This window comes from Phocoena phocoena, chromosome 13, assembly GCF_963924675.1.
Source record: "Phocoena phocoena chromosome 13, mPhoPho1.1, whole genome shotgun sequence".
Lineage (NCBI taxonomy): Eukaryota > Metazoa > Chordata > Mammalia > Artiodactyla > Phocoenidae > Phocoena > Phocoena phocoena.
Window position 1 is genome coordinate 51,932,428 of NC_089231.1, and position 27,991 is coordinate 51,960,418.

The 27,991-nt window shown below is 35.6% G+C and overlaps 1 protein-coding gene across 1 annotated transcript in view; it reads right to left on the bottom strand.

Moving 5' to 3' along the window:
* Positions 1-5,850: 5,850 nt before the first annotated feature.
* MIB1 (MIB E3 ubiquitin protein ligase 1) overlaps positions 5,851-27,991 on the bottom strand; it is a 113,233-nt gene continuing 91,092 nt past the window's right edge. The window contains exons 13-21 of the mRNA XM_065889712.1: positions 27,807-27,939; positions 24,596-24,682; positions 22,677-22,838; positions 20,070-20,251; positions 18,484-18,676; positions 13,560-13,638; positions 9,982-10,095; positions 8,465-8,565; positions 5,851-5,991 (exon numbers count right to left, since the gene is read on the bottom strand). Of these exons, the coding sequence (XP_065745784.1) occupies positions 5,851-5,991; positions 8,465-8,565; positions 9,982-10,095; positions 13,560-13,638; positions 18,484-18,676; positions 20,070-20,251; positions 22,677-22,838; positions 24,596-24,682; positions 27,807-27,939 (1,192 nt within the window). The remainder of the gene's footprint in view (positions 5,992-8,464; positions 8,566-9,981; positions 10,096-13,559; positions 13,639-18,483; positions 18,677-20,069; positions 20,252-22,676; positions 22,839-24,595; positions 24,683-27,806; positions 27,940-27,991) is intronic.

Consider the following 27,991-nt stretch of genomic DNA (forward strand, 5'->3'; position numbering starts at 1 on the left):
AAATGTAAACAACTGCAATGAGAGCCTTCTAGATGTGGGCACCTATGTCTTATATAGAGTTGGAGCTGTATTTCCTTGTTTCTGAAAGACATGATAGTCTCCTTCCCAATAATAAAAGATCTGATGTACTGAGATTTGTTTTCAAATGCCATAACAATCAAAACTCACGTATACATCTATAAAGAATAGTTTCAAAAGATCAGAGAAAAGCATTATATAAGATACATCATAGGCTTTATTAATGGTAAATGTTTGCATTCATTTTTAAAAGCTTAGCTCTTGCTAAGCATTTTTAAGCAGAAGCTAATAAACGAGAATCATTTGCCATACAAAAACTATATTCACAAACAAGACTTTAATCAAGTGAAAACTAAAAAACACTGGAAAAAATACAAAACACTGCTGAGTCGATTAAACCGCCTTCTATCGCTAAATATATTTAGAATGACACAAGCATATTGAACAGAAAATCAATTTTGTGGACTCAGTCTAAGTAAGACCAGCGTTAAGAGTGTCATGCAATTCACGATTTTCTTTGAAAAAAAAAATTTTTTAAACCAAATCACTTGAACAAAAGGTCTTCTTTTCATTTGAGGTGAAGACAATCTGTTTTCCAAACAGATTCTCCTTTTATACTAAAATAGCAAACTGTATGAACTCTAGCTCCTCTTCCCAGGTGCTACTTATACATGACTTTGCATAATGACTTAACATAAAAGTACTTTCCTGTTAACAGTGTCATGGCCATAAATAATCCATTTTAAAAAAAACAAATGATCAAGTGCAAATCTAAGAAAACTTCCTTTAAAGAATTACCCAAACCCAGCACACAAGCAGGATCGCTATTACACGAGCTAAGAAGTACAATTTATGAACGTGTGTATGATGATAAACGCACACTAAAGACCACCTTCTATAAAGTTTTAGTAGTGTTGCCAAGTTAATAATTCCTTCAAGGCACTGAAGAATTATGTAGATGGATTTTCCAAAATATAACTAACAATTGCTTAAATTGTTAAAAAGCCCTGAGTCAGAACTTTCAATAGCTTCCTGAAATTACAGATTTCAGACACAATGGCACATTTGTTTATTGTATAGAAAATTACAAGACCATTTTGCTTTTTGGAGGAAAGAAGTAATGTTCATGAAACAAAATCAGACAGACTGCACAAGAAAAGTAAAATATTAAGCAATATTATCTTTCTTACACATTTTGTGTCAATTGTAACTTGTAGTTACGGATTTAGGCACCAAATTGATGTGGCAAGTCACCTTTCTTGTACCTACTGCTTCCTCAACAAAATAAAAATCTCAATTTTAACCTCAGGTTTCCATCTCCTCCTTAGTCACAAATATGAATAAATGCTGGAAAACTAATACTCTGACAGAAAAAGAGGTAGAAAATTCCAAGGTAGCAACTTACAATATTAATTCACCAGTTCTACTAACTAGTTCATATTTTTATACTCTAGTTGCACCCACTACAAACCATTTATCAGCAAATTGAGGCTCAATCTAAAAAATTTTTCCCCTCACTGCAGCAAAGCAATGTATACATGAGACAGCATTAAATAGTTTTTCTTCAAATTTAATGTTTTGAAGAAGTACAACTGTAATTAATACTGTTATAGTTTTATATATATGTTAAAGTTCCAAGGCTATACATGATTATCAAGTAATATCAGTAAGCATTCCTATCATAATACTCAAGCAAATAAAATTAGGTTGCCTTTTTGAGAGAAAAATACATTTCGAAACAGTTACAAGTAGGCTTAAAGAAAACTGACATTTTCAACAAAGAGGCACACAAAATTTGCGAATATCTATTACTTTCCCAATTTAGTACAAATTCAAAGCTAACCTAATTCTAATGTTTAAAATGTGTTTCTCCCATCTGGCTCAAAATGAAATAACAAACCCTTCTAATTAAAAGATATTTAAAACCTACTCAATTACAACTGATGATAATTGGGAGGGAGGGGAGAAATTCTGTCTCCCTCAGATTTGATATTTACCATCACTTTAGATCTTGCAAACACAAACAAACTCAAGATAATTCAGGTGTTTCTTGATTTATACTTAATCAAAATTCTATTCCACTGGAGGAGGGAGAGGGGGGTTGTTGCTTAATGGGTACAGAATTTCAATTCTGCAAAATGAGAAAGTTCTGGAGATCTGTTTCACAGCAACGTGAATATACTTAACACTACTCAACTGTATGCTTAAAACTTGTTAGGATAGTAAATTTTATGGTTTGTGTTTTTAACCACAATTTTAAAAATGCAAAAACTTCTATGCCGAAATTCAATTTTTACACAAATTATTCCTATAAATATTTTAGATACTCTGAGAGGGTAAGTGGATAAATGCTTTTCCTTTCGGATTTTTTTTTTAAAGCAAGCTGTTCTAAAGTCTACAATTTCCAAAGCAATTATCAATGAAACTACACTAAAAACTGCCTGAAAGACCCTTCATTCAATTGAATATACTCTCTACACTCACTGCTTTGATAAAATCTACATGATCCCCATTTTTCTCTAAACTCAGAAACTGACTTTTCTTTCTTACTTACTGCAACCCCTGCCATCCTCCCTATCCAACTCCATCACCAATTGCCCTAGTTCGTAAGGTTAAATATTTCTTAGTCCAAAAGGGTCCAAAACTCATAATAAACAAAGAATAGCAACTGGGCAACACATAACTAGACAGTCTATTTCTACCATGTAAAAATGACCTAGAAAGCTCTGAAATTTGAATTGGATAAATCTTAAGCAGCATGCATTGCAATATGCTAAAATGCTCTTACAGGCTAAAGCCATCAAATATATAAATTTAAGAAAGTTATTTTCAACATTATCAATTAATTTTATGCCTCGGGAGCTAGACGGTTAATCTGCAATGTTTAAAATTACAAATAACCAAGCATAATTTGGCCAGCTAAACTAAAACACTTGTGTAATATAATATTCCTATACTAATACAAAATGATCTTCTCTTGAAAAACTTTCTTGCTCCCAATAAAATTAAATATGTATATAGTATAAACAGTAAGAATGTTAAATTATGTGAAGAAAAACTATTAGAATAGCACCATCTGGTAAGTTGTATCTATGTTTTGGGTAACAGAGCTGACAATGTTAGAAGAATAAAAGAAAAAAAAATGTGGTAGGAGTGAGGGGGTACAGAGAGGGAATCCAAATACTACTTAATGACAAGTCTTCCAAAACATTAGGAAGAAATGTTATGTGTCTTTAGATCCCTTCTTTCTGAAGGGAATACTTCAAATATACCATGGCTGCATGATAAATTCTATATGTGCTTAGAAGCTGACAATTTTTTCATTGTTGTGTACCTTGCCCCTGAAGCCCAATAAATATGTTTTTGAATGAATGCATGTCAGTTTTGTTTTTTTTTTAAACGAATCTAGGAAAAGAAAAAGCTCTTTTGAGGCACAAGGTAAAGAGATGATAATGACAAGGAAACATCCTAATTGGGAAAGTACTGCTGAGACATATAATAAGAGGTAGCAGTTTCACAGAGTTAGAGCAAAGTCATTAAACAATTAAGTTCTTAATCTTATTCTCTCTCACAAACTGAAAATAAGTTTAAAATAATTTTTTAGGTGCTTACAAACATGAATAGAGAAACATTTTCTTTTCACTAGACAAATTTCAATGTGGTACAAAGAAGCACTATAATTATAGTGACTTTATGACTTTTGTAATAGTTTATAAGTTATTATATTTTTAGTATGGAGGAAATAAACTAGTCTGGAAGATGAAACTGCCTTTTAGGGATATAAGTTTAAGCACTGCAGCTCAGAAGACAGACAATAAGAATTTAAGTGAAGTAAAGCTCCTGACCATACAATTCTCTGTTTGGCCAAGCTATGCATGAGTCAGCTAGATGTTCCCTCCTTACAAGTTGATCTACTGGAAAAGAGATGGGCAGCCTCTGGCATGGAAGAGAAAGAAAACCCTGACTTACATTGTTTTCAGATCTGAAAGAAAACAGTCTGTTTGTCTCTTTATGTGAACATCATCAGACAGATATTCTATCTTTTCATAACTTCAAAATATGGCTTAATCAACAGCCTCAGTGGCTCATTATTAGATAACTGAGTAGAGACGACATAAATTTTCAAATTTAAAATTTATAAAAATTTTACTGTTCTAAATAAGCCACTCAGCTTAAACACAGATACGGAATTACCGAGACTATAAAGCCAGGCAGCAAAGCACACCATTGTTCTCACCAGGACTTGCAGAGGCGGCAGCCATTAATTAGCCAGAAATACAATGCTGTGAGGGCTAGAGACTTTGTACTTTCAAATTTAGCTGTTGCAGCAGAAAAATTGAAATAAGAACCAGGTTCAAAGGGGAAAAAACTGACAAAAAAGATAAGTATCCTTAGGAGTTAACTTATACACAGTATATAGTAGATACTATTGTAAACAGCTGATTATTTATATAATTATAAATATATATTTATTTATAATCTAGCAGTAATGAACCCCAAAACACTTATTTATGTGTATATTCATTTTAGACGCTGAAAGATTACTCATTCCAAGGAGAAAAAATAATTAGATGGTCTAGAGTAAACAAAACAAAACCACAGGTAATCAGACATATTTCTGTAAATGTCCTAGTCATTCTTTCTAAAGTAAGTATCTACCAACTGGTTATTTACTAGGTCTTGGATATTGCTGGCAGTTGAAATAACATCCCCATCGTTAGGTATGAAGAGAGACCCTGTTCTTTATAGTAAGCTCTACTGTCTGAGAGAGAATGGAAGCGAGGCCTATGATGAAGGTAGAATTAACAGACACGGAGGAGAAAGGACCGCTGCCTTTGGACAGTGCATTACCCTTCTCGGATCACTGCTACTCAGCACGTTAGAGAAGCTAAACTGAACCTCAGAGACCCAAACAGGGCAATATCATTTCACTGGTCAGATCAAGCCTGGATAAGTAACCACTGGGGAAACTGAGGCACACTTCCCACAGACAGTTTTTTAAAAGCTGGCTGAACAAAACAGTGTACAAATTAATATAAGAAAGGCAACCGTTAACAGTCAGTTAATAGGTGCTCTTTTATTGGATGACTCCCCCCACCCCCTTCAGTTCCCCACTATGATTGCTTATTTTTCCTTTTCATGTCTATCAGTCATTTTGAAACTGGCAAGTTGATTCAAGTTAAACAATTTTCCTTTGAATCCAGAAAATAAGTTAAATGCAAACTTAATATTCTCTCATTCTATATTTCCATGTACTCTAAGAATTTAGAAACAATCACTTGATAACTTTATGTTATCTTAAAAAGAGAATCCTCTCTTCAGTATTCCCTTAACCATGCAGAACTTGTACTATAATTTTATCGTTTAACATACATGACATAATGGTTTGACTTCCCCCTTTCATTTGATGCATGACTTTTCTGAGTACCTGTATCAGCTCACTGTGTAAAATCATGATAAACTGAAAGATAGCTGATCATAAGGAAGTATATCTTTTGAGGTCTAACAAACTTATAAACTATAAGAGAAAATGCAATAAAAACAAAAATAACAGGAGATCCTTAAAGGATTTTCCCCCTTAGAAGTCAAAGGTAAATCACCTATGAATTACATGGATTTGATGTTTCAGATTGAAAGGAAAAAACCAAAAAACACAGCTTCAAACACTGTTTCGTAGAGTTTTTGTTGTTGTTGTTCTGGTACATTTACAGTCTAATAACACTCTAGTAAAGAAACTATGATATTAAAAATTAATTCATTAGAACTTCCAACTAGCTCACTAAGATCTCATGACCAAATACTTTAGCTAACAAAACACACTGAGTTTTTAAGTTAATACAAAAGAATCCTTCGTTCAATAGCCTTTCGACAAATAGGACATTCACTCATTCGGTCTCCACAGAGCTGGCACGTTCCATGGCCACAAAGGAAAATCATATTCTTCAGACGATCCAAACACACAGGGCACATTGTCTGGAATGTGAGATAACAAATAAAGTAATAAATGCTGAGACATTTTCTATTTTAAAAGTGTAATGTAACAACTCTGTAACATCATTAATTTTCTTTTATTGTTTTAGTCAAATAATCTTTTGTTGCTTTAAAATTTTTAAACAGTTAAAATATCATCCTTATAAAACAGAAATATTGGTTGTACTGTCAGGTCAGTATAAAAGGTACTATCTAAAATAAATATTACATAAAACAGTATATAAAATTAAAAATTCAAATGCCAAAATCTAATAGGAAAAGGATGAAAATAGCCCCATTCAGTCTGACTCAGATTCTCCAACTCTAGGTACTATGCTGTTCTCACATGAAAATAACACAATGTATGGGTGGGGGGGAGCAGTGAAGGGATGTTGCTGAGAACACACACATACCAAGCACCATGCTGGATATGATCCAGTCTCAAGGCCTACATCACTCCCACTTCAAAAAAGAGGAAACTGAGGCTTAGTGGGGTTAAAGACTTCCCAGGGCAAGCTATAATGTGAACTCAGGTCCGTGTGGCCCCAGAGCTCTTGCTTTTAAAAATGATACTGCACTGTAGTACTTTCAACGTAGACCACCTTAGTTATATATTGTTAAATGTAACTTAATCAACTTAGAAGAATTAAGGAGGACACTTCTGTGAAGTTTTCTAGAAAATCACATATTTACTTACAAAGCACATTTTGCATTTTATATTTATAAAAACATATTTTACCTTAATATATCATAATGCTGAATTAGACCTTTCCCAAATAACATAGAAATGAAATAATTAAATTAAAATGTCTAGATTAATAAACCAGGCCTAAAGCCTATATGAAAATGTGGTAACCAACTCTGACAATACCAGAAATCATTGTGAAGAAAACAACAGAAAAAAAGAACCATAATCTAACTTGCTAGCTCCATTCTTCCAAAGTAAATTTTCACATTTATCCTTGAAATTTTGAGAAGCAAATTTGTAGAAAAATCGTAACTTTTTATTTTAAAAAGGCAAAGCAGCTTTTTAAAATTAAATTAGTTTCTTTTTCATTAAACTTTCCAGAGGTCTATGTAGTTAATTAATAACTTCCAAAAGTAAACACATCTGTGCAGTCTGGGTTAAGTTACTTTGGATTAATATATGCTTAATAGTACATAAAATTAATCTTTGTCTTTTAAAGAGACATTGGGGTAACAGAAAGATTGGAGATTTAAAATTTAAAAAGAGACTTATTCAGATGCTTTCTCTTGGTAACCTTGAAGGGGTCCCTGAAAGAAATTCCAACATTCCACAGAAAATAAGTTTTAACTGTTTAAATACTTTAGTGATGAAATATGGCCATGAAGATTATTTAAGAAAGAAAACACTTCAGATAGAAAAGACAAGAGTGAGACTCTTAACAACATGGCAACACTGATGTGACTGCCAAACTAGAGAAAGAATACCCTTTGCTACTCAATCTTTTCATTTGATTCAATCCTTTGAATCAAATCAGATTTAACTGGTGGGTCAAATGGTAAGCTAAGGGGGAAAAAAAGACTTTTTTATTACCAGATACCTAAAAATTTTAGGTAACTTCATTTTACTGTTGCTTTTATTAAATATTAAGCAGATATGAAAGAGTACTTCTGTTGGTATGTATAAGATATAAAGAACAATATAACCACCACCCACCTTAACACATGAATATATATCCTCCTCCACTCCTCACTGATAACCACTATTCTGAATTTTGCATTTATTTACCTTTCCCTTGCTTTTCTTTATAGGGGTGTGTGTGTATGTGTGTGTGTGTGTGTGTGTGTGTATGTGCGCGCGCATCCTTTTCTCCTTTTTAATGAAGTATCACATCTATACAGAAATGTGCACAAATCATAAATGTATAGTTTAATAAATGTTCACAAACCGATCAAATGCAAGTAATCAACTTAGATCATGAAATGGAACTATCAATACTCTAGAAATTTCCCTTGTGCCCCCTCCCAGCCATCTCAGCCAAAAAAAACCACTACCCTTGATTTTAATCACCATCTGTGTGATTTTTTTCTTCCAAGTTTACATCCCCAAACAATATCCTATTTAGTTTTATGAGACAGTGACAAACTTTCCCAAGGTGTTTTTACTAATTTATATTCCCACCAGCACTGTATGAGTTACGGCTGCTAAGTATTTTGCCTAAACATTTGATATTGACAGTTTCTAACATTTTTTTCCCCTCAATCTGATAGGTAGGAAAAGATACCTCAGTGTGGTGTAGCATTTTTTCATGTTGGTCACTGGTGCGTTTCCTATTTTGTAAAGTACTTGATGAAATCTTCTCATCAGACTTTGCTGATTGCAAATATTCAAACACTACAAGTGATACACTAATATGAGCCACGCTTACTACAGAAAACACTAGTAATTTTATAGAAAAAGATGAAATGCCGTTCTTCGAGTCACTGTTCACCATGAAGAAATCACTGTTACCTGCTCTTTAATGTCCTGTAACTGCTGCTGCAGCTTCTGCACGTCTGCATTGACGTTGGTGTTATCCTTATCCTTTTGTAACACCGGAATATTCCCACTTGCTATATAGTACAGATAAAGAATCTTAATGTTACTGACTGTTCTGAAGCAAGAATGATTCTTTATTTCTAAAATCATTAGTTTTATTTATTAAAAACACAAGATTATTATTAGAATCCTCTTAAAAAATTTATTTTCCCACGTGGACAACAGAAACAGCAGTGACATTCATGTTATACTCCTTCATTTATAATCTTTGGAAAACAAATAGGTTTACACATTAATTTCTAATTATATTTAACTCAGCTAGACAATAGTCCACACACAGAGTTCTGGGTTTTCCAAGGTTCTCCTTGTTTTGTTATTGATCTGAGATGAGGAACTCCATGAAAGAAAGGTCATGCTCTACTAAATGGAAGGAAATTTTTTATTTCCCTTTTCCTACTCTCTAGATTCTTGGTCTTTTACTCTAGTTAATCTGTCCCCAGGATTTTTATCCTGCCCTATCGGTGATAAAGAAAAAAAGCTCTGGGCATAAGTAGCTATGTTAATGTTCTTCCTCATCTGTACACAGAACAAAGAAATCAAAGAGACCATCCAGCTTATGTCTAGTGCAGAGATGAAAAATATTTTTATACAGCTGTACTACAGGTGACCCTTGAACAATGCAGGGGTTAATGAACAAATAACATAGTCTGCCCCCCACATCCATGGTTTCTCTACATTCCCAGATTCAACCAACCACACACGGACCGTGTAGTCCTATAGTATTTACTACTAAAAAATATCCAAGTTTTGGGAGTTCCCTGGTGGCCCAGTGGTTAGGATTCCAGGCTTTCACTGACACGGCCCAGGTTCAATCCCTAGTTGGGGAACTGAGATCCCGCAAGCTGTGCAATATGGCCAAAAAAAAAATCCAAGTTTAAATGGACCCTGGCAGTTCAAACCTGCAATGTTCGAGGGTCAACTGTACTGAAAAGATTGAAGGTAAATAATTTACTTTTCATCTTTCCCCTTGTTCACTGGGTTACACTTCAGTTTATCTACAGTTACTCTGTCACAAAGAATTACTATTCCATAAAATACTTAAACACACGAGGTAAACCTATTTCATAAAATAATGAGGTTAATACTTGTGTAAATTGAGAAAATAATTTATAATATGATGTCCTCCCACCCTAAGACACAATAAATTTCATCTTCAAAATAGCCAGCAAATTTTCTTTAAGCAAGAATACTACAATGCTCCTTATAACACACATGGAGGTTTCTTAAAAGTCTAATGTTTAAAGGTCCATAATCATATTACAAGTTAGAAAAATACAATTTCAGGTTTCTAATAATGTAACGAGCAAAACCCTACCCGTTCCTTGTAGATTCAAGTCACATACCTTCTGTTTTACAAGGAGACAGTGTATTATGAGAAGACATGTCTATGAAAGTCCCAATAAAAAAGCGAAGTAAGAAAATCCACTTACAGATATCATCAGTGGCATCTTCTGAACTTTTCCCTCCACAACACATGATGAAGGGCACTCTTCGTTCAACTACTGCCCGACACTGCACACACTTTTTCATCAGATTAGCACAGTCTGGAAACAGCAATAGGACACTTCTCACAAAAGAGAACATGAACAGGGTTGCCTTCCTCTGCTCATTTTTCATAACTTAAATTTAACACTGAGATAAACACTAAGTTATATCAATACACAATTCTACCTTCTTAAAATGTTATCAACCTAAGAATGTATATTTTTGATTGGTAGCCTCTAGAATACAGAGCCCATCATCATGAAACTAATGACATTTTCTAATACATTGGAATAAACTGTGAGGAGGAGGAGGTTCTAAGTGTTTTAAAAATATGTAACGTAAATATTTCAAGATCTTAAGGCTTGAGGATAAAGGAGGGAGACACCTTTCATAAATTTAACTACTACAACAAGAATTATAAGGCTGCTCACATGATACTTTTTAAAAAAATACTTCCTTTTGTAAATCGCTTATCTCTTAAATTCCTAAAATATGTTGAACAATTCTCTCCCTTCTATCAGACTGATGTAATCTAACAAGGAAATTGCTTAGTGACTATTTTTTTAATGTAGCAGTCAGGAAAATGTCAAAAATTTATCATAATGGACTATCTTTCTAATACCTATATATTGGTAGAATGCTTCCCCATTCCAAGAAGAAATACCCAGGCACAATTCTATGTTATGGATTATTAATACTACACCTAAAGTTATTAATTATAAAATAACACAGTGTTTCAACATTCTTTCCCATTAGCATTTATTATGAAAAGTATACTCCATATCTTAGCCTATATACCAAGTGTCTTTGTCATTTCAAAAACAGGAAAAATAGCAAAAACTGTGGCAGGATGTCTTATGATAAGACAGTAAACCTTAACAAAGCACAAAACCACCAATGTGGACAAGGGGGTCACATACTCCCAACAGTACTTATGCTGGTGGACAGAGAATAACAATTCTCCGTCAAGGCCGATCCTGTTTCGAGGCCTAAACAGAGATGGGTCTGATGCTGGCCTAGGCAAGATGCACTAGGTAGGAGCTAATGTTAGTAGATACCTGGTTTGGGGTCTGTCTTCAATCTGAGGGCAGGTTTTTTTTCTTGAATTTAAAGAATTAATTTAATTGCCTGAGTATATAATATGTAACCACAATTATTTTAAATTCTTGTAGCTCTTAAGTTAGGTTGTTATATTGTTTATATAAAATCTTTCTTCCATCCCTCCAAAAGGGATGTAATTTCCCCTTCCTTTGATTACTGTGATGTGGGGACTGGACCACCTCCTGTACTGTATACTCCTTGAGAAAGGGACATTTTCCACCTCAATTTCATCTTCCCTAGCAAATAAATGTTTACCAATGGTCTGTAAAATGGAGAAATCTCTACTTCTTAGGTTTCTTGTAAAGATAAAAGAGGAAACACTCAGAAAGAGATTTAAATGCCTGGTACAAATTAAGAGCTCAATAAAAGTTAGCTGTTGCTTTTGTTACATTCTAAAGCAAAAATAATGTAAAAACGTTGGGAAACTCCTGGGGGAAAATATTACTTTAAGGCTCTAGAATCTATATTACCAACTACTAATTATAACCAGCTTTCAAGTCACTTTGGTCTCTGACAGGGTCAGCAAACCCAACCAGTCACTTGTTTTTATAAATAAAGTTTTAATGGAAAACAGTCCCACCCATTTGTTTACATACTGTCTGTGGTTGTTTTTGCACTACAATGGAAGAGGTAAGCAATTGGAAAGAGTTGAGGTGTTAGTACAGAAATCATGTAGCCCACAAAGCCAAAAATATGTTTTATTTGACCCTTTACAGAAAATGTCTGCTAACTCCTGGGCTATGAAAATTTACATAACCTGAGCTCTTTTTTACTTAAGACAGAATTCTCTTTCTTCATGCCCTCTGACAGCTGATAATAGCCATATACCAGTCTTTGGTAAACAGAAACAATTACGTGGAGTAGAATGTTACAGTAGAAAACCTTGATCCTTTCTTAATTGACGAGCTGCCTATCAAAATGAAAAAAACAAATAAACAAACAAAACACCAATGCTTAAAGCAAATCTGTGCCAATGAGATTAATCTATTACACAGTTTGTTACTTTAGTCAAATGTTATATGAAAAACCAACACCTAACTGACTGAAACACCATGCTTTACTTTGGGTCCATTTAAGTGAAGTATAAATTGTTAAACTTATTTAAAATTCTTCACTGACAAGTAAAAAGCAAAAAGGAGGATATTAATACTAAGTATATTAACTTGAAAAGAATAAGGGAGATATATAAAAGCAAAGTTTAAAACTCCTCTTAAACTTTAATGTCATCCTCACAAAGATTTCTATAAGCTCTCTTGACATAGAGGTTAAGGAAGGTTAAGAAGGCCAGAAAGTATTGCCCCAAATGGTTGCTGTGGGTGGTTCAGCAGGGGGGAAAGTATACAGGAGAGGCAACATAAAGGTGAAGATGTGTAAATTTCATATGTGAAAAAAGGCTAGACTAAACGTATCAACACTCATTTTCGGAAATAAATTTCTCCTGCGTGTGAGAAGTGGTCATTTTGTGCTCATACAACAAATGAAATAAAAAGCTAAGCTGGACCCTCCTACACTGTTGGTGGGAATATAAATTGGTACAGCTCCTATGGAGGACAGTATGGAGGTTCCTTAAAAAACTAAAAATAGAGCTACCATATGATCCACAATCCCATGCCTGGGCATATACCTGGGGAAAACCATAATTTGAAAAGATACATGCACCCCAATGTTCACTGCAGCACTATTTACAATAGCCAGGACACGGAAGCAACCTAAATGTCCACTGGCAGAGGAATGGATAAAGAAGATGTGGTACATATATACCATGGAATATTACTCAGCCATAAAAAAGAAGGAAAGAATGCCATTTGCAGCAACATGAATGGACCTAGAGATCATCATGCTAAGTGAAGTAAGTCAGACAGAGAGGGACAAGTATTGTCTTATACTGCTGAACTTATTTACAAAATAGAAATCGAGTTACAAATGTAGAAAACAATCTTATGGCTACCAGGAAGGAAGTAAGGGGGAGAGGGATAAATGGGAGACTGGGATTGACATCTACACGCTACTATATATAAAACAGATAACTAATAAGGACCTACTGTATAGCACAGGGAACTCTACCCAATACTCCATAATAACCTATATGGGAAAATAATCTAAAAAGAGTGGATACGTGTGTAACTGACCCACTTTGCTGTACAGCAGAAAGTAATACAACACTGTAAATCAACTATACTCCAAAAAAAAAAAAAAGAAAAGAAAAAGGTGAGCTGGGAGAATGCAGTACATCGAGTCTTCCCTAACACTTAGGACTAAGGAGGGAAAGAAGTGACACTCTTGTACAGAGAACAGATGGAGGGTTCTAGAGGCCCACCAACTCCTCTGTTCATGAGTTATTAAAAAAGTAATTCAAAGACATAATTTGTTTCACTTTCTACTTTTATAATAATTCTGAGGAAGTTCTGTACGGGCTACTTACTCTCACAAGCACACATGTGTCCGCAAGGCTGAAAAAGAACAGCTGCTTTCTTGTCAGAACATACCACACATTCTTCAATCTGCAAAAAAGAGGTTACAGCAAAAGCGTAAACATCTACAAATACATCTAGTGACTCTAACAGTTCCTTCTGTATCCAAATGTATTTCTCCTCTATAAGGAAACACTCCTGCAAAGAAGAATTTAACACACACTTATCTGTCCTCTACTTTCTTGGTTACTCATTTTCACATCTTTGAAGACCCCAGCTAAACTGGTCTAGCTCCACTTTAGTCTCCCTACCTGTCCTAAAGAATGATACAGAAAAACTCCATTTCTTCTGAGGTCAGGGAAAACAGACTAGACTTCAATTTTCTTTCTTTCTTTCTTTTTTTTTTTTTAAATTACTTTGAGGACTTCCCTAGCAGTCCAGTGGTTAAGACTCTGCCTTCCAATGCAGAGGGTGTGGGTTTGATCCCTGGTCAGAGAGCTAAGATCCCACATGCCTTGGGGGCCAAAAAACAAAAAAAAAAACGAAACAAAAAATAGAAGCAATATTGTAACAAATTCAACAAAGACTTTAAAAATGGTCCACATCAAAAAAAACACACAAAACCTTAAAAAAAAAAACTACTTTGGGGAGAAAAATCAAAAGAACAAATGACTGAGATAAGATAGATTTCTAATATTCATAAAATTCTAGCCACATTAGCCAGACAGCTAAAGCTTAAGGGGGATTTTTCTGTTTACCCACATCCGAGGAATTCCACCTAACTCATCCTTTCCCAGGACTTGGAATTCCCCCACACTGGCTGAAGCCCAGAGCTCTGGACTATTCTTTTCGCCTGATCTCCACAAGTCCTCCACAACCTACTCATAATTTCCCTCAATTTTTCCTCCTCTTCTCCATTTAATCTGAGTTCTGCGTGTGTAACTATTTCTTCACTTTGCTCTGGTTCTCTGACTCCCATCTGCCTACTGCCCTTGGCCCCACATCCATCTTTCACTGATTCTCCTCCTTTCTGACACACATTCACCCCTATCTGTGTCATTTAACATTACTGTCCAAAAATGATGACCACCACTTCACCTAAACAACGAAAATATTGGACCTTCCCAACTTAGACCTTGCTATGTACATAGAATTTACATAGTCGTAGTAATCTAGTGGGAAGCAGTAAGACATGGTTAGTCAGGATCTTTATGTTCCTGCATTCCAATTCCAGCTCCAATACTAACAAATTACCTAACACTGTAGAGCTGCAGCTTTTAAAAAATCTGAACAATAAAGAACAATCCTTCTTCACAAGGTGTTAAAGTGTCAATTAGAAGACAAGGAGAGGACTCAGGTGGCCCTTATTCAAGTATATCCTAGAACAATTCTAACTATGAGATAGGAGGGCATATTTTAAGTAAGACATAACAATATAGAGTAGAAGAAAGAGTTCTGAGAAATATTTAAGAAGACTTGGTAACTAATAAAATGTATAGAATGGTGAAGAAGAGATCTAAGATATCTGCTAAGTTTCTGACTTGATTTAAAACAGTTGAAAGAAACACATTTCAGTCGCCTACAGCTTATAGGATGCAAGACCAGGGTGTTCTTTCCAACTCTAGGATTATACATACAGGTTTTAAGACCTACTCAAGGTCAGACTATAACAAAGGCAATGTTTACCTTCAGTACACAAATCCAGCCCACAAACTGCAAACACTAAGCAGTACACTACCAGAACCACAGTGGGGAGCAGAGACAGGAAGACCCCGGAAATGGGTGACTAAGGAACCCACAGCCTGGAGGTAGGTACACTAACTTTTCATAGCTCCCAACAAAGTTTTTCCTCTCTCTAAAAAAATGGCTGAAATAAACAAATGGGACCTAATGAAACTTAAAACCTTTGCACAGCAAAGGAAACCATAAACAAGGCGAAAAGACAACCCTCAGAATGAGAGAAAATATTTGCAAATGAAGCAACTGACAAAGGATTAATCTCCAAAATATACGAGCAGCACATATGGCTCAATAACAAAAAAAACAACCCAATCAAAAAATGGGTGGAAGACCTAAATAGACATTTCTCCAAAGAAGACATGCAGACAGCCAACAAACACATGAAAAGATGCTCAACATCACTAACTATTAAGACAAATGCAAATCAAAACTATGATGAGGTATCACCTCACACCTGTCAGAATGGTGTGGAGAAAAGGGAACCGTCATACACTGCTGGTGGGAATGTAAATTGATACAGCCACTATGGAGAACAGTATGGAGGTTCCTTAAAAAACTAAAAATAGAACTACCATATGACCCAACAATCCCACTACTGGGCATATACCCAGAGAAAACCATAATTCAAAAAAACACATGCACCCCAATGTTCACAGCAGCCCTGTTTACAACAGCCAGGACCTGGAAGCAACCTAAATGTCCATCAACAGAGGAATGGATAAAAGAAGATGTGGTACATATATACCATGGAATATTACTCAGCCATAAAACAGAATGAAATTGGGTCATTTGCAGAGACGTGGATGGACCTAGAGACTGTCATACAGAGTGAAGTCAGTCAGAAAGAGAAAAGCAAATATCGTATAATAATGCATATACGTGGAATCTAGAAAAATGGTACAGATGATCTTATTTGCAAAGCAGAAACAGAGACACAGATGTAGAGAACAAATGCACGGATACCAAGGGGGAAAGGGGTGGGGTGGACGGAATTGGGAGACTGGGATTGACACATATACATTATTGATACTATGTATAAAATACACAACTGATGGGAACACACTGTACAGCACATGGAACTCTACCTAATGCACCGTGGTGACCTAAAGGGAAGGAAGTCCAAAAGGGAGGGGATCTCTCTATGTGTATGGCTGATTCATTTTGTTGTGCACCAGAGGCTAACACAACATTGTAAAGCAACCATACTCCAATGAAAATTAATTAAAAACAAAATAAAATAAAGGAAGGGCTGAGGACCATGGCTAAATTTCAAAGGTATGTGAGTCAGCTATCTGGCTGGCTAATAAGCTAAAAAGAAAAGTAGGCACAGTATGGGTGAAAGAAGTGAAAATCCCAAACTTTAGCAACTAGACAGACAGACAAAAGCCTCAAGAGCAATGACGACACGGAGGTGAAACTCTGACTGATCTAGCCATTTATTTGTACGTAAGGAGCATCTTCATATAAATATTTTAAGAACTGTATGTGCTAAATACTGGTCAAACATTAAAATGTGACAATTAAAAAAAGTAAATTAGATATTATGTGTACAGTGTCTAGTTCAATGCCTAATATAAAATCAGCGCTTAATACATGATGATTCTCTTCTCCTCTCTATATAAAAGATGTGTTGGTTTTTAAAATGATTCCCGATGCAACTGTCTACATATCTGAATTGCTGATAAAGAGTTTAAAATTATCTAGCAAACCAATCTAATAATCATTTACTTACCCATTCAGCTATTATTAAAAAAAAACTTTTCTAAGCATAACTTTTACCCCTTCTGGATTTTTTTCCTCAGATTACATTCCCAGGAGTGGAATTACTATATCAAAGCATATTTATTGTAACTGTTTGTATATATATTGTCAGAATGGTCTCTCAAAAAAATGTAAACCCATTTATTCAGCCAACTGCAGTGTTAAGAGAGTACTCACTTCTCTTTCCTAGCTAGCATTATTTAAAGTTTATTTTTGCTAATTGGACAAGAATGGCTAATAATAGTTCATAATTTTTAATTTGTATTTCTTTAATTGCTAAAGAGACCAAGCTTGTTTATTCTCCCTCTCTCCAAATACTAGTTTTACAATTTGTTTTATCTTCAGTGAAGATGTTCACAATCCTTTAACCACTTGGGGTCGCTATTTCTTTACATTCAAAGGCTCTGCAACGAACCTGGCAAATCTCTTTGGTGGGTATGTAAGTTTTTCTACTTTTGTACAGGTCTGAAAATTCCATAACTTAAAATACAAACAGACTCCTTACTAATTCTTGGAATTCAGAACTGGTCTAAAAAGGAGTGACAACATAATCCTTCCTCTCTACCTTCCTGTTCTGTCAACCCTCCCTTGCGGACATTGGTTTTAATTCTGTCTGTGTATCATAACACAGAGGAAAGAACAGTGACTTAAGAATCAAGAAAACTGCGTTGAAGACCCAACTGTCAGTGTACTTCTTTGAGCTTTGCTTTTTTCAATTATTTCAGTAAACCAAAATGAGTAAGATGGAAAAGCACTCAGTTACATGGGAAAAAAAAATGAAACCAGAAACCCAGAAAAGAATACTGCTTCTCAAAAAGCAAAAGGAGTCAGATGAGATAAAAAGTTCAGAGGAGATACAGAATTTGACCACCAAAAACTGCAGGATGATCAGACTTTATTTGCCTAATGGTGGGATACAGTACGAAATGAATAACATTGTCTATGAAGTTTTCTTGCCCAGTATGTCTAAGCTGACCCTAATCAAGCAGTTAGATCTAACTTCCAGTTTACAAAAACACAAAGGATATAGAAACAAATTAAAGAACACCATGATAAAAATCAAATAAATCCAGAATGTGTGATATTCTACCGAAAAAATCAACTAGTCTTTTACAAAGAGGAATACAAAACAATCCATGTACTCAAAAAAGGTGCAATATACAAGTAACTACAACACAAAGTGGAATTAAATACACCTTTGGGTTATAAGGCGCTTTGAAAGTAAAACAGTACTTTTATTTTTAACTAGTACTATAGTTTACATATTTCAATTGGTGTCTTGATAAATGTATAAATTATACATTCCCATATTTAGATCAGTCTTAGGAAGAACAAAATTAAAAGACACGTGGCATCATATAATCTTATTTATCATTAACTGTAGTCTTAAAGAACTTCAAACAATAATAAAATGTTATATTAAAAACATATTACCTTTGTCCTGGATTGAACTTGTTCTTTACAGATGAGGCATTTCTTGACTCGTGGAGAACACAAAGAACAGGTAGCAATATGTCCACATGGGCCAAAAAGAGTATCTCTCTTCATATCTGAGCACACCATACACTCTTCTAAGGTTTCAGAATCATTACTAATCATAGAAGGACTTCGAGAACCCACCTGACCACTAATAAAAGAAAATATTTCTAATCAAGCCTCTGAGAATATTCATATTACAAATTCATTAATTTAAATGTTTTTTAAAACGTCTAGAGCATCTTTAGTATGGGTAAAAAACTTTAGTTATGTTAAAACTTAAGCTTTAACATCTATATATGAAACATTGTATACTATATTTTTCTACTTCTCTGCATTTTTACATACTTCTAGTACAATTCAAATTTCAATTCAACAAATCCTCACCCAATGGAAAAGAGTGAATCTTCTTCTAACAAAGAAATCAAATACACTCGTTTTTAAAAATTAACATAAAGTTTCCCTCAGAAACTGTTTTATCTATATAAGACCATTTGAGGAAGACACAGGATATAGGAATAAAACAAAAACCCTAACTAGAGCCCATGTTAGTTATGCTAACTACAGACAGAATGAAGCATTATCAGAGTCCACAACTGACAGGGCACTTTGGAAAATATGTCACTGCAGCTGCTGTTTGGACATTTCTTTTAAGTGTATCCTTAAGGAGCATAAAATTCTATTACAGAAAGACAGAACACGTCTATAAATATATATATACAAGACATAAAAATACATGTGCACAGCCAACTACAGGTACAGATAGAAAAGGGACACTCTGTTTCCACTAGGATCTTCAGAAACTCATGAATACGTGGGCTCACACGTACACATTCAAAGTGGTTTCCCCTTACACCCCAGTGTTTAAGTTATTGCTGCAGTAATTACAGTGCCTCTATCTATATATTTTTAGATGCATTCTGCCTTGCTCTAATAAAATGCCCCTTAAGAATATACTTAAAGAAATGTATATACCTCTATATAAAATTGAATACTACTCAGCCATAAAGAAGAATGAAACAATGCCATTTGCAGCAATATGGATGGACCTAGTGATTATCATACTAAGTGAAGAGAGTCAGACAAAGACAAATATAGGATATCACTTATATGTGGAATCTAAAATATGATACAAATGAACTTATTTACAAAACAGAAACAGACTCAGACATAGAAAACAAACTTATGGTTACCAGAGGGGAAAGAGGTGGGGGGTGGGGCAGATAAATTAGGAGTTTGGGATTAGCAGATACAAACTACTATATATAAAATAAACAATAAGGTCCTACTGTATAGCACAGGGAATTATATTCAATACCCTGTAATAAACCATAATGGAAAATATGTATATATATGTATAACTGAATCCCTTTGCTGTACACCAGAAATTAACACATTGTAAATCAACTATACTTCAATAAAAAATAAAATAGAATAGAATAAAAAAGAAATGTATATACCTCATTATATTAATTTCCCTATAACTGTGGAACCACATGATACTTTATGTACAGAATATTAGGTTTTATGATAATAATACAAACCTGACTTTTTCTTTATGACACTTTGCCAGTGCCTTGCAGAGACTTGGATCAGGACAGAGATCAAGTGGCGACTGACCCTTCTTATTTCGAATGCTAAGGTCAGCACCATTAGCAGCCAAAAAACAGGCAATAGATGCTGCACTCTTCTTCTCGGCTCCCTGGGTACCAAGTCCCATTATTAACTGAAATCAAATGAAAAAAGTCATTATTTTCCCTTTAGGAATCTGTTATCAATTCTTATCACGCTATATATATATATATATATATATATATATATATATATATATATACACACACACACACACACACACACACACACATATACGCAAGAATGTGTGTGTATGTGGTATGCATGTGCTTGCATATATATGTATGTATATATGAATATGTATGTGTGGTAAAAAACATGTCTGGCAAGACTATATAGATGTGGTGGACACTTATGAGTTGCAGTCCTAGCATCTAGCATCCTTCCTCCATGACACCTACCCCCCAATTTCCTCAGGTGTATCGTATGAGGACTGACCCATCTCCAGTTTTAGAGATGAACCAAAGATGGCTCAAACCACTCAGAGACCCACCTCATCTATGTGATTAGTTCAGGGGTGACACATAACCTAAATCAGGTCAATTAAGGCCAATAAAACTCAAGAACAAGACTTCTGATTGAGATATTGAGGAGACAGTCTCCCTTTTCTACTCAATTTGTCTCTGGAACTGCTAGCAACCAACGTGAAACAAAAAGGGGAGAGACAACTGAGAAGTGAACCAAGAACCAGGAATTAAGCCACGAAGTGGAGAATGAGACAGATCAGGTCCTACTGTCATCTGAGCTTCTGACTCATACATCTTGTCTGATAATAGTCATAATAATTGTTAATATTTATGGAGCATCTACAATGGACTAAGAACTATTTTAAGCAGTTTCCATGAATTAACTCATTTAATCTTTACAACCTTATGGAGGTAGTTACTCACTTCCCCTCGTTTCAAAATGAGAAAAATGAGGCACATAGGAGTTAGAGTATTTACCAATGGTCATATAGAAAGGCAGCAATTCTCAAACACTTTGGTCTCAGAACCCTTTACATTCTTAAAAAAGAATCTAAAATTCATATGGAAACATGAAGGACTCGGAATAGTCCAACAACTTTGACAAAGAAGAAGAGACTTATACCACTGACTTCAACATTTATTACAAAGCTACTGTAATCAAGACAGTGGGTTGACATCACATAGAGATAAAGACACAGATCAATAGAAGAGAACTGATTTTAGATAAAGGCACAACAGGCAATTCAGTAGAAAAAGAGAGTCTTTTCAAACAAATGGGGCTGGAATGACTGTATATCCACAAACGAACAAAAAACAAAAAAGAACTTTGACCCATACCTCATATTATGCATATAAAAATTAACTCAAAATGAATCACAGACCTAAATGTTAACAGCTAAAACTTTATAAACTTCTAGTACAAAATAGGAGAAAACCTTAGTGACCTTGGATTTAGCAAAGATTTCTCAGGACACAAACAATAAAAGAAAAATTGGTCAATCAGACTTCATTAAAATTAAGAACCTCTGCTCTTTGAAAAATACTGTTAAAAGAATGAAAAGAGGGCTTCCCTACTGGCGCAGTGATTAAGAATCCACCTGCCAGGCTTCCCTGGTGGCGCCGTGGTTGAGGGTCCACCTGCCGATCCAGGGGACACGGGTTCGTGCCCCGGTCCGGGAAGATCCCACATGCCGCGGAGCAGCTGGGCCCGTGAGCCATGGCCGCTGAGCCTGCGCGTCCAGAGCCTGTGCTCCACAACGCGAGAGGCCACAACAGTGAGAGGCCCGCATACCGCAAAAAAAAAAAAAGAATCCACCTGCCAATGCAGGGGACATGGGTTCGAGCCCTGGTCTGGGAATCCCACATGCCATGGAGCAACTAAGCCCGTGTGCCACAACTACTGAAGCCCGCACACCTAGAACTCATGCTCCGCAACACGAGAAGCCACCACAACAAGAAGCTCACACACCACCATGAAGAGCAGCCCCCGTTCGCTGCAACTAGAGAAAGCCCGTGTGCAGCAATGAAGACCCAACACAGTCAAAAATAAATAAATAAATAAATAAAATTTTTAGAAAGAATGAAAAGACAAGTTACAGACTGGGAGAAAGTATGTGCATACCACATATCTGATAAAGAACTTGTATTCAGTTTATAAAAAGAACCCTCAAAACTTAGTAGTAAGAAAACAGCTCAACAAAATAATGAAGAAGGTCTGAAGAGACACTTCATCAAATATACATGAGTGGTGAACAAGCAAATGAAAAGATGTTCAATACCAGCAGTCATAAGGAAATGCAAATTCAAACCACAAAAAGATACAATACTCCTGTTTGAATGGCTAAACTTATAAAAGGAGAACCAAACAACTTTTAGTAAGAATGCAAAACAATACAGTTAGCATTGACTAGTATTTAGCTCATAAACTAAATTTGTACATTTGTAGCTCTGATGAAATATCTTATCAGGTGCAAGTTAAATTAGCCATAAATATAAGCCTCTGCATTAAAAGATGCTCCCACTGGCACTGAATTAAAGATTATCTTTACTCACGGTGTTTTTGGATGGCTCCCAGGCAGCATCGACCTTCCCCACATCTTGCATATCTTGAAGCTGACGTAGCTGAGACAAAGTGTGATGCCTCAGAGCTTCATGCAAAGGAGTATCCCCATCCTTATCCTGAATATCTAATTTGGCACCTGCACGGACCAAAAGCTAGAAGAGAAAAACATCTTATTTTGGTAAAGTATTCCACCCACAAGAAGTTACAACATCTCTAAAGTAACAGTGTGAGAGCCCTGGACCTATCTGACGGGGTTGCCATGAAAGTTAATTATTCTTATGTATTTGCTTGCTAAATTACTCTATACCCAACCCTGTGACTCCTTACAAATAATGATGAACCTGGTTATTCAAATATATTGAATTAGAGAAAGCAGAAAGAAATAAGAACCAAAATGTTGCTCAATTAATCTACTCTAAGATCAAGATAACTGGGGGAAATTTAGGACATTTTTTTTCTCATTTTAATTTCAGATATGTGAGTTGCGATATTTTAAGTATTTCCAATAGGACCAAATCATAATGTTCAAAATTCTTCTATTATTTAAATAAGCAAGTTATTTATTTCCATTCTCTTTGGTTAATTTTCTCCAAATGTATGGTTATAAGGGTTATAAGTCCAAATATCAGAGAAATGAAGAATTTTTGGCAAGGGGAATTTTAAATAATAATAAACGTGAAGTGTTTGCTAAACTGCAATCTCTTACATATAACACATAATTGATATATCTCAATCAATTTTTTAAAATATATTTATTTATTTTTGGCTGTGTTGGGTCTTCATTGCTGCAGGCGGGCTTTCTCTAGTTTCAGCGAGTGCAGGTTACTCTTGGTTGTGGTGCACTGGCTTCTCACTGCAGTGGCTTCTCTTGTTGCGGAGCACAGGCTCTAGGCACGTGGGCTTCAGTAGTTGTGGTACATGGGCTCAGCAGTCGTGGCTCGCGGGCTCTAGAGCGCAGGCTCAGTAGTTGTGGCGCACGGGCTTAGTTGCTCCGCGGCATGTGGGATCTTCCCGGACCAGGGCTCGAACCCGTGTCCCCTACATTGGCAGGCGGATTCTTAACCACTGAGCCACCACGGAAGCCCTCAATCGATATTTTAAGTGGTAAACATAAAACCTTGCTTACAGTGCTTTAACAAGTTCCCTAATCATTTCTGTAAATGCTATCAGAGTTTTAGAAAAATACCATACAAAGAAACCAATCTCAAGCACATGGTCCTACCTGTCTTGGCTAATTACTGTTTTCTTTTGTTTTGCTTGCTTTGTTTCAAAAAGATTATATAATGTCTCTGCAGGACAGTTTCTCAAATTTGAACATGCATCACAATTACCTGGGGACCTGTTAAACCACAGATTGCTAGTTCCCACCCTTGGAGGTTCTGATTTGGTTGGTCTGAGGTGGGGCCCAGGAATTGACTTTTCTACCAAAGTCTCAGGTGATGCTGATGCTGCTGCTTCAGCCTCCAAACTTTAAGAATCACTGCTCTACAAAAAAGTTGTAAACAGATAATCTTTCAAGTATTTTGACTGGAATCACCAGATTAGTAAAATAAAAATATACATGTCAGCTTTTTTGGAACCTGTTCAGCAAATGTCTAGCCGAAGCCTTTAATTACAGTTCACTCTCAATTATAATTAAAAGGGAGTATACTTTTTAAAAAAACAAATTTGTAAGTTACTCTGAAATCCTCTGATTTAATATTCTGGCAATTTACAAATCTGGCAACAAAATTATAAAGACTTTGAATATCAGAATCTTAAGATTTTCCTTATTACAAATTAAAACTCTTTACTCAACTGATGTAAAATATTAGCCTAAAATCATAATTTTTACCTCCAGCTATGCCTTTTGAGAAATCTAACAAAGTATGATTTAATAAGCAAAGATTCACTTTAGTAGACACGTTACCCTCACAATCTGGGTGTGCTGCCGCTCAACAGCAAGGTGTAGGGCAGTCTGCTGGTTCACATTCTGGATATCCAGGTTTGCGTTACCCTGAAGAAGAACAAGGCATACACAGTTGAATGTGACAAGAGGGAAGCATACTAAACTAACTCTTGGCAAAGAATCAGTACACTGGACACTACTGACCACACCCCCTTCCTAGGGGCTGGGACCTTGTTCTCATATGGTAACATAGGAAGAAGTGGATAGGGCAGCAAACTTTCTGAAGTATAACAGCAAGTTTAAAATAATTATTTTTATTATGGTGATTCCATCTAAGAACAGTTAAAGGACAAAGTACAATACAAACACAGCTCCCTTTTAATCTCCATTATAGAGCAATGGACATAATCAGCTCATTTTAACTGTAAATATTTCCTGAAAATATATTAATGAGTCTTCACATTGGATCTAGATTTCTTTTAATGACCTAATAAGGTCAGTTCCTCTTGCTGCATAATTGAGCTCTTCCTCATTCAGTGAAAAGGAACTCTGCTGGAGGGTGAGAAGAAGATAACGCTTAATTAGTACATACAAACACTTATTGAAGGAAGAGCAGAAAGTCCCACCAGGGCCCTGAGATAGACAAAGGACCATGAGAACAGCTGATGCCAAGCACAGAGGAAAGGGACGGAGAAGCAAAAGCAATGAACACAGTGTCAGTGGACCTGGGTTCAAGTGTTGTCAGCTATGCACTTTGTGAGTTTAAGCAAGCACTGTATCATTTCATGCCTATTTCCTCAGCTCCAAAATGGTAAGGGCACAACCTATTCCAGGGGTCAATGTGAGGATTAAGAAAAATAACATGTCAAAATGCCTAGCACCATGTCTGGCATGATAAAAAATAATAATGAATTTTTAAAAAATACTAAAATTAAGTAGAGGGCTACAGAGTCAAAAAGTAAACTGTATCATTCCATTTGTGTCTTAGAACCATTCATGCCCTATGATCACAACTCTGACACCCCTACCTGTGCACCTGCTTGGTGCATCAGGTAGAGCTGAAACTCCCTTACGGGACTTTGGTTGGTCTGAACATGCTATGACATGTTCGGGAAGGTGGGAGTTTCTGGATTGTTTTTACTATTTATGTTTCTTTGAGTGCAATCATTAGGCTCCTGATCTCATCTTGTTTTCCTTTTTTTTTTTTTTTTGGCCGTGCCGCGTGGCTTATGGGATCTTAGCTCCCCAACCAGCAACCGATCAGCGATGGCCCATGGCAGTGAAAGTGCTGAGTCCTAACCAATGGACCACCAGTGAATTCCCTCAGCTTCTTTTCTTATCATGTCTGTTCTCATATAAATGCAGAAAGTGAGGGATCTCCTTTTAAGTTTGCTGAACTTTTTTCCATCATTTAGATTTTCCAAAGTAGTATTCATTGTATGGATATACCATAATTTGTTTATTCAGACACTAGTTGATGAACATTTGGTTTGCTTTCAGTTTAGGGCTATTACAAATAATGCTGCTACAAGTATTTAGTAGAAGTATTTCGTGGAAATGTGCCCTCATTTCTCTTGGATACATATCTAGACGTGAGACTGCTGGGATGAATATATGTTTAACTTTATAAGAAACTGCTAAACTCTTTTTCAACATGGCTACCCTGAAAAACACCAGCAACGTTTGTGAATTCTAACTGCTCCACATCCTAATCAACACCTGGTTTTGTTGGCATTTTTAATTTTAGTCATTGTAGTTGGTGATTAGTAGTGTTGGTGTAATTTCTGTTTTCCTAATGACCAATGGTAATTTAAGCAAGGTCACAAGATACATGGTAAATGTTTTAAAAATTGCAACTCTATATATTAGCAATACATAACTGGAAATTGAAATTTTAAAACAATACAATTTACCAATAGGATCAAAAAAATTACTTAAAGATAAACCTAATATGTGCAAGAGCAATCAAACTCCCCCAACGACTTTTAATAGAAACTAATAACCTGATTCTAAAATGTACTGGGAAATTCCAAAGATCTAGAACATTAAAGTAGTTCTTAGAAAGAAAAACAAATTTAGAGGACTTACTCTAACTGATTTCAAGACTTACTATAATATAGCAACAATAACCAAGACAGTGTGGTACTGGCTTAAGGTCAGTCGTTTGGATTTTGGATGAAAAGGAATTTATCATAATTAACAACACTTCTAAGAAAATTAATTTTAATAATAAAGGCTTACAATGGCAGGAGAAAGGTTTGTTTAACTTTTGAACTATTTTTTTACCTAAACTTCTGTAGTTTATGGAATGTCTATCTTATGATCTATGACCTAATTACACATAATGTACTATCTACCAAATTTTTCTGCCGTTTCATCTTCTTAACTAGACTGTAAGTTCCTTGAAGTCAGGGATCACAGATAATTCTTTGGGAACTTTAGTGCTTAGCTATGGCATATGCTTGACTGAAGCATTTTAAAATTTTGCTGAATACACCAAAATATCATAAAATTGCAATAAATGGGTTTCCCCCAAAATCCAATCTCATAAAAATGTAGAGCATCTTATTCCTGAGATGAATGAAATGACCAAGGTGAGCCTATGCTGCTATCCAAGGGGTCCAGCAGTAGTCATGAACTGCATCCCTAGATCCTAGCTGCAGCCTGGTGTTACCTGGTGGCAACTGCCCACACCAGCTTAGATATCAACATGATGGTTCTTGGTGCTACAGCACAGTGATACTTCCACAATAGTGGCAGTGATTCTGGAAAATCCCTTTTCATTGATGCCTATTTTGTTGGACCAAACCAGGAAGACTATGCAGAGAGAATACTGGAGACTGAAGGATTCCCCGCCCCCCCACCCCCTTCTCCCCACACACACCACTAACTCCCTCCATTTAAGAACCAATGTTAGGGGAATTCCCTGGTGGTCCAGTGTTTAGGGCTCCATGCTTCCACTGAAGGGGGCACAAGTTCGATCCCTGCTTGGGGAACTAAGATTCTATATGCTGTGTGGCGCAGCCAGGGAAAACAAAAATAAAAACAAAAACTAATGTTAGGCGGAAGACTAAAGTTATATTATATCTGAATCTGCATCATCATGGGATTTTGCTGTAAGATCCCATCATCATGGGATTTTACTTATTATCAACTAATAAGTAGCTGATGAAGTAAAAAATAGATAGCAATGACCCAAAATTGTTAAAAATTACTGAACTGCTTTTCCTACCTGATGTACCAACAGTTCAGCCACTTCTACATGATTATTGAGGGCAGCCAGATGCAAGGCAGTATAACCATCATCTTTCTTCTCATCCACAATCCACGGTCTTGGTAATTTCGACAGTAAAACACGCATTGCACTGAAAGTCAAATATTTAATTAAATATTTTCTTTAGAAAAAATATTCAAAAG